The sequence below is a fragment of the Scomber japonicus genome, chromosome 8 (assembly GCF_027409825.1).
Source record: "Scomber japonicus isolate fScoJap1 chromosome 8, fScoJap1.pri, whole genome shotgun sequence".
NCBI classification, from domain to species: Eukaryota; Metazoa; Chordata; class Actinopteri; order Scombriformes; family Scombridae; genus Scomber; species Scomber japonicus.
Window position 1 is genome coordinate 22,555,430 of NC_070585.1, and position 12,562 is coordinate 22,567,991.

Here is a 12,562-nt window from a genome sequence, read left to right on the forward strand (position 1 = left end):
TTTCCTTTAATTTGTCACCCGTCCATATATATACATATAGACTATACAAGCTCAAAGCACAGAAAGTCTGTCTGTGCACTTGTCTCTCTTCTCTGCCTTCCCTATCGATCAGCTCCATCAAATTACAGGGTGCTGGGAAGATGCTATTGATCCCTGTACTGTTCTCTCTCTCTCTCTCTCACTGCTCTGCAAACACATACACATACACACTTGGCTGGTGGTCTTATTGACTCCCTGTTGTGTACATTTGGACCTCTGGGATGCGCAGACCACCCATTCAGTCCTCCATGACCAGACACATGACAGCAGATAGATAGCTTAGAGGGGAATGACTATATCAATATTCTGCAGCTACGATAGATGCTGACACAGACTATATGGACCCAGAGAAGCTGTCATCATACACAGCAGACATGTAGGGGCAGTGGGTTTTGTTTTTGGTCTTAATAATACTCCTTGACCCAAAGAAATGCTGCTCAAATCAACCAAGTTTTACACAGTTAACTACAGTAATAAAGCTTGAAGGTTGCTGCTGTTCCTTTAAAATCTGAGAAATCTGCATAGAGAAAGTAAATCAGACAGACTGTTTTAACAAGGTGTCCTTGGGCTAGGCTCTTAACAGCCCGCTGCTGTAGTGGAGCTGTAAGGTGGTCAACAGTGGCTGACTTATAGTAGGCTATTTTTGGCAGCTGGCAGTTGCTTAGCAAACTGTCCTGTGTTAAGCAAATGTTAAACATGAATCGAAAGCCACACTATTAGCACTCTGAGACTGTACTTTGGCACAGTGGTGCTTTGAGCTAAATGCTCACATCAGCATGCTCATATGCTCACAGCAACAATGTTAATATGCTGATCTTTAGCAGGTATAATGTAATGTTTTGTCCTGATGATGGCACTAGATGAAAGACAGGGGGTTACCAAAGTTATTACAATTCATTCTGAGGGGGACATCATATCTGTACCAATTTTTATGACCAATCCAATAGCTACCATTTAAGCAATAGTAGTGGAGTGATTTAGGTCAGGACCAAAGTGGCATATCAGCAGACATTGCCTTGCTTACACGACTGTGGCGTAGCTAATTTAAGTCAAGGCAGCGTTAGCAGAGCTGCAGTGTTAAAAGACGACAAAGTGCATATATGTATAAAGCAGTATATCATATATAATGTAAGAGTGATGGATGAATGTATGATTTATTTAAGTCGTTGCATGTGGGAACTATCTGACCAACCATCTACAAGATGATGCATTGGCATCAGCAGGTAAATGGATCACATGCTTACACACACACATACACTCAAACACACACACACACACACACACACACACACACAGTTCTTTACATCTCTAGTTGACTCCACTTTCTCACTCCTCTGCTCCCTCCCACCTGCCCTCTGTCTCTGTCTCTCTGTCTCTGGATGGTCTCTGGTCCTTCCCCGCATCCTGCCACAGTTGAACAGATTGTGTCTGTATTCCAAGCTGCTTCCAAACAAAAGGCATGGGACCATTTCTCCAAAGCTCAGCGCAAGAACCTGGACATGTGGCGCAAACAGACAGAGGTTGGTACTCTCATTTTTATTCTGTTGTTCACATGATTTATGGAAACTTAGAATTTATCCCATTTTGTTTTATACCTGTCTCCCTCCTTACTCAATGTAAAGTTCTTCGTTTTTCAATTGGTAGTTATAGCACTTACATTAGGGCTACCACATGACACTCAAAGTTCAGCAAGAGCAGAAAAAAATAGTTGAAATCAGAGGTGAACAAAGCAGACTCCATGTGACAGTAAGTACTTTCAATGAAGCCAGGCTACAGGACAGGTGGCTGCTCACTCCAGCCACTGTGAGATCCAGCCACACCCAGGTCCAACCCTCTACCCTACCCCCATCCCCTCCCCTCACCAACACTGCTCTCCCCCATGAAGGGATACAAGCTGCTAGGTGAGTTTTCCATCTCTAAGGGTGTCCAGAACACAGGTAAATCTGTATTAGCCTTCTACCTTGCCTTTGCAAAAAAAAGAAAAAAGTCTGCAAATTTGTGAGTGGATAATTGAGGAGGAACATCTTTTTTTTGGAAAATCTAACATTTTTCACTATCCGCTCACCATTTACTGTTTGCCAAATGGAGCTTAATTATCATGATGACTGGTTGTATGTAATGGAGAGCTCTGGAGTGTGGTGCAGTCCTGGGTCTAATGGACCATATATGATCAAATCTGATTGGTAAGTTTCTTTGAACCTCAGTATGAAAAACAACTGATTTAAGGTGTAATTTAGAGGGTAATACCGACGTGAACGTACATCATAATAACAGATTCTCACACAGCAGAAGCAGCAATCAACCTGTAAAACCTCTTTTTAAAGGTAGGTATTACAAAGTAAAATGATCTCTATTGCTCTAATGTTCAGATTTGAATTTGAATTCTTTGAGAAGAATAAAATTTAAAACTTGACTATTCTGTAGCACCAGCAGTTTGTTAGGCCTTATCAGACTTATAATAGCTTATGTGGGGATCTCTTAACACACCCTTGATGAGTAAGTATGATGCTGGATGATACATGTTTACATGCAAATGCCTGCTCATGTGATGTCAAAGACTTTTTTATTGTTGTCTTCCCCTGCTTAGATCTTGAGGGTCTCTCATGAACCTAGTCATTTGTTTCTATGTATACTCTACACTATACCAGGAAGTCTGAAAACTATTATTAGGATACCAGTGTTTTCATCAGGCCTCAGGGATCTGTCCATTCTTTTCTCAGACTTACGGGAGTACACTTCTTACTCGAGTACAGAATGGCCATAGATGCAAGTGGAAGAGACCCCTGTGGGCACATACTCCACTGCTAAATATGTCCTCATTCAGAAAATACTGTCATGAAAAATCTTTTGAATGAACTCCTGGTTCAGACAGCCTTTGCAGTTTTTTTCCCTTCTAGCGATTTTACACTTTAATAATAGCAGTGAGATGTTAGACTTTATTGTCATTCACAGTGACATCACAGAGTCTCAGTGTTTTGTGCGTGTGTGTGCGTGTGTGTGTGTGCATGTGCGTGTGCATGCGTTCCTCAGAGGAAGTGACGGCAGACAGATGAAGTCATTGAGACTCAAAGCTCGCGGTTTAGCATTGGCCCAAGTTAAGTCTGAATCTTTCTGCAGCTGTCTACTTGGGAGTTAGCCCAGAATCAGACCACAAATATGACACCAATTTGACACCAGATTAAATCTGCATTAAACATTTTCAAATCAGTAGGAGGCAGAAAACGATCTCATATAAATCATAAATCAGGCAAAAGTTAATTTAACCTTTTAGCAAACAGTTGTCTACTTATACTTCCAGCAGTCACAGAACTACCTGAGCTTCCCCCATGACTCATGTTTCTGGCAAATCAGTAAATGTAAGTTCAATATCTACTCTCTTTTTAGCTTTGGTTGGGTTTCTATTAACTAATGAAGAACATCAGGGGCTCATGGCTTGCTAGATAGTTGAATTTCTCCATCAGCAACGTGTTTACTTCGGCTTTCTGTCATTTATTGCTGGGCTACTAGAGTGTTTGTCTGTACTGGAAACTGCTGGCTTTATGAGGCGGTAATAGGAGTGGTGATGCTCAACCATACATTCTCTGTGAAGGTCAGAGAATCAAAATAATGGGCTAAAAGTGTCAGAAAAGCTGCAGAGTTTGGTGTTAATGGCCAGTGTGTTTCAGCACAACTGGTAGTTCTTTCACACTACACAAAGTGATTTGATTCAATGTCAGAAATATGGTTCAATGCAGGTTTATTTAAACATTAATACACCACCCTGCCTCAGGGGCCAAAATGTATGGCACTGGCAGCTACTGGCTAGTGTGAATGAAGAGTATAGGTAAGTAAGTGCGGTTGCTCAGGGGTAGTTTATCATCAAAAAGGCAGCCTGTTTCACTCTGTCATATTGTATATTCAGTATGATTTTCTGGCCTGGAGGTGAAATATGGAGGAATGAGCTGCGGTGTTGACTAGCCTCTGCTCCTAGGCAGAATCGGACAACAGCTGCCTTTCTCTATCAGTGTTTTTATGTGGTGTGTGTGTGTGTTATGTATATACAGTGGATATGTGTGTGAACCGTGTGCTCCACACAGACCAGATGGTTGTGTGTCTATATGCGCCTATGTGTGTAGAGTACCTGTTTGACCTCTGCCATGGGCTCAGGTTGATAACGTCAGCTGACAGATGGTTGTAAGTTTATTTACTCCAAGGCAGCTTTTTTTCTCTCCATTTACCTTTTTAGGACTATTTTCAGTCTATTGGTGTGAACCCTTTATTGATAGATCGCTCATGTTTATTTCCATCAGCATTGTTTATACATACGGTTTGTATGTATAAATACATACTTATGTTTGAATTATAGAGTGAATGACGTCCTTGTCTGCTTTCCCTTTGTTGTATTTAGCATAAACCAAGGAGAGTAAAAGGCTTCAGGAAGGCTCTGATAGATTATGAGCTCTTAAATACTTGAAGATATAAAGTATTTTCAAAAAAATATTGGTATAGGATTTGTTGAGAAATATAGGAGTTTCTGTTTTCATTTTCATTTTTCCCACCACTACAAGCCTCCCATGTTGACGTACATGTCTGACCTTGATGTCGATCTACTTGCATTGCTGGGCATTGTTCCTTGACCTTCAACCCTCTGAGTGGAAAAGTGATGTCCATTTGTGTCTTTCATGCACAATTGATTGTGCTCGTCATTCTCTTGCTCCATTAGCATTAGACCTCTTGTTGTTCAGGAAGACACTATGAACTACTATAACATGCTTATACTCTCAACAGGAAACACAAGCTGAATGATGTTTGAAAGCCCATGAAAGCATGCATTCTCATGTTTTTTGTGTATAAATGTATCACAAGGAATTAGTTTGTTTGTCCCTCAACAGAGACCTGCAAGATTTGATCTCATTTACAGCCAATCCAGTTCAGTCAGTTGACTTTAATCTTTAAACCGTTTTGAAGCCTGCTTCTGGTTATTGGTCTCCAGACATATGTTGTCATTAGTGAGTCTGTTTTTGAGGGAAAAAATGAAACACAGAAAATTGGTGTTTCACTGTAACTGCTGCAGTTTCCAGATGTGCACTCAATTATAATAAAACCGGTTTAATAGAACAGACATGCATTGTGACACATTTCATGATTAGTCATTCTGGATCAATATCTTATAAAATGACAGCGTGTGATGTTTTTGACAGTGGCTGTGGTTGTCATTGTTTTATACTTATCATGTATTGTAGCTGCATGAGTATGGTGTTTTTTTCCAATTAAAAAAAGAACAGTGTAGGACAAAATTGTGGTCTGGCTATATTTTCGCTACCATCAGCACTAATGATGTGCCTGAGGAAAAATTTAGCCCCAGCGCTGAGATCATCCTTTTCATCTTTATTTATCTCTATACTTCTTCTTTCTCTACTGATGTGTTATTAGTATTCATTACAACTAATACTTAATATTAACAAAGAGGTGACACACTGATGATCCTACACGTACTCGTTCAGTACCCCCTAAAAATCTCTGCAGTTTTGACTCACCACTCTATTCCTTGTGTTTTCCAGGAGATTAGAAACATGCACAACGAGCAGCTGATGGGCATCAGGCGAGAGGAGGAGATGGAAATGTCTGATGATGACATGGAGGATGTCCCTGACAGCAAAGACTCTGAGGACTCCGGTATGCATATGCATATCATACTCACAGTACAGCACTTCTGTCAACATGCCAAGCTCATACACTGATCAAGATCTCCAGAGTATGAACACAGCCAATGTTAAAACACTGATAGAGACAGCTCTGTTTGGCTGAAATGACAGTAATCATCCCTCAAGCATCTGACAACCATGTGACAAATCCACATGAATAAAAAACACATTTAGAGTATATTAAGATGCTGACACAAGGCGCGCTTTACTGGGTTGACGCTGAACGTAACTGCCAAATAACATTCTCCTGAGTCCACCCTAGTGAATGTACACAGCTATAAGAGCGTGTGTATATGAAACTGTTCACACCTGCCAGCTTATTTCAGATTGGGGTACCACTGAAGTACCATAATCTTCTGGTTTTTGCTCGGAGGAGACTGTTTGTGTTTGCTGAAGCGAGAAAAACTAATGTTGCTGGTAATCTCTTAATCCTCAATTATAATAACCCCTGAATCTTCAGTAGTCACCAGGACAACATGCTATAACAGTCAACACCACATGTAAGGTCCTCTCTAGTCATGTGTTACGTGCTTCTATGCTTGTTGTTATGCCCTCCTTACGTACTCTTTCTTCTTGCCTTTTAATCATTCTGATCTCTGCCATTTGCTAATATGACAGCTTCTCTAATCAGCATGCAAATGTATGTAAATGCAGTTGCCAGCTCAGCCCCTTCACTTTTGCAACCTTGTTATTTAGCTATCAGTAATTAGCATTGCTGTCAAAGACCTGTCACTTCACTCAATGCTGCAGGATCGGCTGAGGTGACAGGTGTTAATGTGCCACTTCTTGGTATTTGTGTTAGCAGGCTGACTGTTTCAGCGCCTTTACTCACTAACTTTAAAGCAAAGGGATATGTTTAGATGTCAGACAGCCCTGTTGAAAACACCTGTGTTATGACTGAAGCCTCTTAAAAAGCTCTTAAAAATGTTCTGCACCTGACGCATGTATAGAAAGTGAAAGAATTGCATACGTGCAACTGTGTATGCACACATGCTCACAGATGTCTGCAAGTCGATAGTGCTGCCGGTTATGTAACAGAAGTGGAATTGCTCCGAATCTGGCCAAGCGGTTGACATCCCCTCGCACCAAGTTGATGAGGCTCTCAGATCAATACTGTGCTCACCTCAAACCTTCACTTTGCTGGGTAGAAAGTCCACACCAGCACAGTATGCTCACAAATACAGACACACGCCTAGCAAGAGTTCATTAACACTGGAATGGTCATCCATGATAGACTGCAGGCAGCCCTCATGAAAACTCACACAAAACCTAACAAGACACGCATTCATGCACACGCACGCACACACGCACAGGATGGGGCTTATCTCCCCAGTCCAGCCAGTGTATTGCACTTTCCCAAAGAGCTTTCCCTCAAGACCCACAGGAGGAGAGCAGAGCTGATAATACTGGACATCTCCGGAGCTGAGCGGGTCTCATATTATAACTCCCACTGTCTCCTCTCTTTGCTCAATAGGTCAGGTCAAATGTCCAGTAGAGAGCTATTGGACAAAACAGTCTGAGATTATCACATCTTAAAGTAATCTACTGATCATAGGTTGTGGAGTGAATATTGAATTGACATTCTCGTTATTGTTTGACATCATTGTATCTTGAAATATTGGGCCCTTTAGTGCCAGCCTTTAGTCATTGGACACGCATGAATGCACAATTTTCTGCCAGAGTTTGTATTTGTGTTTTTGTCAGTGCTCCCCTACTTGTTTAAGGTTGTCAGGGCTCAGATAGAAAAAAGGGCGATCACATACTTCAGTGCACGAAGCATAATATAGCAACATTTGAATCAAAATGTAATGACAGTTGTGAAGTTGTTTTCCTATGTTGCAAGGCTACTTTCAATCATGGCTGATCAAACCACACGCACATAGTCCTGATGTAGCAGATTTGATTCTTTTCTGAGTGATGAAGTCTTCATAAAAACTACCTAAGGGTTCTTTATGAGACACTGAATGTTGGATTGATGTAAGATCTAAGAGCGTTAAAGCTACAACAAGATGTATTTCTGAAATGCTCTGTCCTGTAGGAAAGGGCAGAAACATTTTTACCAGCGTACATCTTTCAAGAGTACGTGCCATTCTGTGTTTTAAGATGCTTGAAATTTGCATATAGTAAAATTGAGCTCTTCTCTTTCGCCATTATGCTTGGAACTTTAATGCATTACCGCTCACCCTGAAAACCTTATCAATCTGTCTGTGCTCAAGTTACTGAGGAGCAATTCAATAACTGAGTAATGCAGACACCAGCTTCAGTATTTAGTTTCCTTCAAATAGACACTTGTCCATAGAAGAGCCAGGTCAGGGATAACTTGAGAACAGAGGGGCAAAAGCATTGCTATGAAATTGAAACCTAACTGAAATTTATATTGATGAGGAGCAAGTGAAATGACTCAGTGGAGATCCATAATAACCTCAATATATCACACTGCTCCCTGTATATTATGTATGAACCTGTAGGTGTTTCCCAAGCAGAAGCCTTAAAGGAGGAGAATGACTCCCTGCGCTGCCAGCTGGACGCCTACAGGAACGAAGTGGAGCTGCTCAAACAGGAGCAAGGCAAGAACCTACCAATCAGGAGTGAGGAGGACAACACACATTCGCAGCAACTCAGCTTCTTACAGCAGGCTCTGCAAGGCATGCAGAAGGTAACACACACACAAACACATGCAAACACACACACAGAAGTTTAGAGAGACTTTTTTCCAATCTTCCATCCAAAAATAAGTTTAATCTCTCCTTCGTTACTGTTCTGCACCAGGTTCTTTTTACGAACAAGGTCACCGGGGTTACCCTATTGAATTTTCCATGCACGCTGAAAAATTCAACTGTCATTTATTCATGATCCAGCACTTAAAAAGAGAACCCAGTGCTGTCTGGGAGCAAGTACAAAAGTACAGCTGTCTGGAGCAGCTGTTAGTCTTGTGTGAAGAGCAGCTAAAAAAAATGATATTTTCACGTTTACTCTGGTTTATAGGAAAGCTTATTCGCGGTTGAAATGGGTTTTACTTGGGATAGGAGAGTTGTGTGCTATGAGTCTGTCAGCACACAGATACCACTCTGAACAAACTGCGGCCCATTAAAACAATTTCAGACCATTTATTTACAGAAAGATAGAAGAAACACATTTTTTCCCCCCTCGCTTTCTCTTTGAAACAGTATTTTTAATCTTCCATCTTCAATCTTCCAATGTATCAGACGTTTCAGAGATAGCATCGTTGTTCCAGGTCTTTGCACAGCCCCCGAGCCATTATCAAGATGGATTCATTGTCTAGCAATAAGAAATAATAAAATAGTAACTAGCTAAACCTAGAAAATGTAATCTTTTTTCAGAAAGCAGGTAAGATAATACTACAGCAGACACCTTGAAGATATAAAATATTTGAGATGCAAATCAATTAATTAAAAATATAATTTAAAAAAATGTTGCATGTCTCTGTTTATAGGAGAGGAGGCGATGGGAAACTTTGTATGTTTTTTTTACAATTAAAATCATGATGAATTGTACACAGAAAAGGAATATTTACACATTTATTATATTTTGATATTTTTAAAAAATTACATTTTGCACACAGTTTGTTTTTAAACTTCTGCTGAGGTTCAAAGATCCACAAACAAACAGTGTGTTTAGTTGCTGTTGGATCATATGCTGTGATGTAAATTAACAGATGGAGAAAAAAATCCAGACTATATCCGCACAATAATTCCCCAAAGTGCTGAAAAAAAGGAAGAAACAGAAATTTGAGCATCTACAAATCCATGTCAACTCGGCAAACTCCCATCTGCTGATGAAGATCATATGATATGATGAAAAGCTCTGCAGCAGCTATTAAATTGACCTTGATGTGAGATTATTTTCTCAGCTGCTTTTTATTTTGAGGTTGCAGGACAACCAACTTTTCCACATTCAAAGGAACAACATCTGTAATGTCAGAACCCCTGAAATCAACCCTTCAAACTCTAAAGAACCACTAAATTGACTTGTTCTCACATTTGTCAAGCGTCCTCACTTAGCTAAGTGTCACAGATAATGGAAATTAATGTATGATCGATTTATGTTTAGAAGAAGAGAATCCATTAATGCACTGCTGTTCGTTTCTGCTTGTGGAGAGTAATTACCTTTCCCACCATGAAAAAATTAGGTGAATGGATCAAATGAATTGGAAGACACTGAAATTGGATACCTCTCTTTGCCAGGGTCCACATGTATCACACAGCCACACATATTGCAGTGAAATATTACCAGCATGAACTGGCAACTTGTTTCCTTTTTGTGAATTATAGTCCGTGCAACACAAAAGCAAAGATGTGCCGTTGCGCAGATGAAAATGTCTGGCTGTAAAGACCCCCCTGTGACTCGTAGACCTTAAATGAACACAGCAGGAGGTGAATCTTTTCATCTGCGTTCAGTAGAAAACTTCAGAGGACAAATTGGAGATAAACATAGTTGTTAGCTTTCAAAGCTTTCTCAAAAGTCAGTTCTTGTGTTACCCAAAGGATAAAACCCAAATGAGTATTAATTTTATCATAACATTTTTCTTCTGTATGTAATTTGTACTTTTTGAGTGTTTACAAGCAAAGGATTTGGCAAATTGTTCAACACATGTAAACAGAGTAGTATCAGCTAGAATGGAGTACAATGACTTTCACTTGAGGAAATATTTATTGAAGATATGATTCACTTCAGTTGTTAATTGGTGTTTTGAATCAAGCTGAAGGTTTAATTACCAGTAAGGATTACATGCTAAATATTAATAAAACAAATGCCTGATTGCTCCTCAGCTTTCAGAGCAGTTTGACAACAAGGTTTGCGAGTTCACAGCAGCATTAGAGGCTCATTGTTCCTCCCCTCTTTGCAGCAACTGTTAACAATGAGGGAAGAATTAAAACAGCGGGAAGCTGAGCTGGAGAAGAGTATGGAGGACAAACAGCAGCTGAAGAACCAAGTCCAGAGCCTGAAGGAAGGACTGCAGAACTTGCAGAACACACACATAATGCAGGTTAGTACAACAAAAGCTGAGAAAAGTTTGTGTTCTTTGAATGAAAAAAAGGCAACAAATCCACTAAAGGCAGCATATTATCTGATTGTATTTCATGGGAAAGTTCATTTCTGGGTTACTCTTTTTATAGTGAAAGTGAGCACAGGCTTATTTGCACTTTAATAAGAAAGAAATTAGTTCTTAATGAGTTTCAAGGCATGAAATATATTGCAGAAATAAATCGTCGATAAACAAAAGGACAGAACGTGGTAGTTTTACGTCGAGCAAATTGACTCAATTTGAATGTATTTCTAAGCTCATCAGATATCCCAAAATTGCTATTAGGGTGATTTTTTTAATATCAACACAGCAGGAAAGGACCTACCACAGTGAGACAGACAATTTTTTACTTCAATTAGTGTTCTGGTGGTCCCATTTTCGTCCCAGGGACCAAAATGTATTATTTTTTGACACACAGTATAATAAACGCTTTAATTTTTAATCCCCACAAAAAAAATGTAATATCACTGCTTTCAAGTTTTAAGTGGCTCAATAAAATGATAGTTTATGATTTCCTTTCATTTAGCTTTTGTTATTGCACATCAATGTGTGCTACAGAAAAACAACCAATAATCATTTGAAGGGCTCTTTATCATCCTTTTGAGAATAGTAAATATTTTTTCCATTGTTCCTCAGTGACCTTCAAACCTTACTGTGAAAAAACCTTCATAGGGACTCTGTAAACAGAGAAACATTGTGTTTTGATAGTGAAGTGATAGTTCAGGGCAAAAATGCCAAATATTTGCTGCTTTCAGCTTCTCAGATGTGATGTATTGATGGTTTTCTTTAATAGTGTTTGATAAACTGCATGGGCCCTATTTTAACGGTCTATATGCATAAACCGGTGCAAGTGCATTTGCTATTTAGACAACGTGGGTGTAGGGCGAGAAGATGACAACTGCGCCGGAGGAAACTGAAAAAAGACACATGCGCCACGCCCGCTATCCGCTGTGCGCTGACCGCAAGATGAGGCCCCATATCTTTGGGTTTTGGACTATTAGTCTGATAAAACAAGTCATTTGAAAATGTGCAGAGAATAATGATGGGAAATTCTCATTATTTTCTTAGAAAACACTGAATTTTTAACATAACAATAAAATAATAATGGAAACAACTGATAAAGTATGTAATCTTTATTTTCATAAATCTTAATTGTTCACTACATAGCCTGCAGGGTGTTGCTGCAACAGAACTTAACTTTGATTATGAGAGTAAAGTGAACACTAACCGCTATGTAGTAGCTAGTTAGTTTCACATCCCAAATTGTTGCAGATAGTGATGTTCCACCTAATGCATCAATTAGGTTCAGTAATATGGAACAGAAAGACTAACTAGTGATGGAGTAATTACTATAAGACACATATATTAGTATTGAAGCAGTCACTATACAGCACAATACTGAGCGTTCATGTCATAGTTATCATACGTGTTATTTTCTTCTTGCTCTACTATCATTAGTGTCCCGTCTTTCTAACCATTCTGTCAAGGTAACTGTGATTAAGGAGTCATTTACACCGATGGAGGTGTTATTTTCACATTGCTGGAGCAACAGCCCGCTGTAGTTGAGGTTTGAGAGTGCAAATCATGCGAAACATATCAGATGCTTAAAGTCACTGATACTTATCTACAGAAATGTTGGAAAAGCATCCTTATTTAAATCTAGGAAGTACCAACTATTTGTAAATCTGTACTTCTCTACCGGGCAGGATTTTTTTTTTCTTATGTTATTTCGTCTGCTTCTCTGTAACTGTGTGTTCTCACTGCAACCACATAAAAACACCCAGAAGAAATC

General features: G+C 39.5%; 1 protein-coding gene across 1 annotated transcript in view; it reads left to right on the forward strand.

Annotated features, from left to right (window-relative positions):
- Nucleotides 1–12,562, forward strand: part of enox2 (ecto-NOX disulfide-thiol exchanger 2) — a 189,916-nt gene that overhangs the window by 167,316 nt on the left and 10,038 nt on the right. The window contains exons 10-13 of the mRNA XM_053324124.1: nucleotides 1,453–1,559; nucleotides 5,580–5,694; nucleotides 8,207–8,379; nucleotides 10,591–10,731. Of these exons, the coding sequence (XP_053180099.1) occupies nucleotides 1,453–1,559; nucleotides 5,580–5,694; nucleotides 8,207–8,379; nucleotides 10,591–10,731 (536 nt within the window). The remainder of the gene's footprint in view (nucleotides 1–1,452; nucleotides 1,560–5,579; nucleotides 5,695–8,206; nucleotides 8,380–10,590; nucleotides 10,732–12,562) is intronic.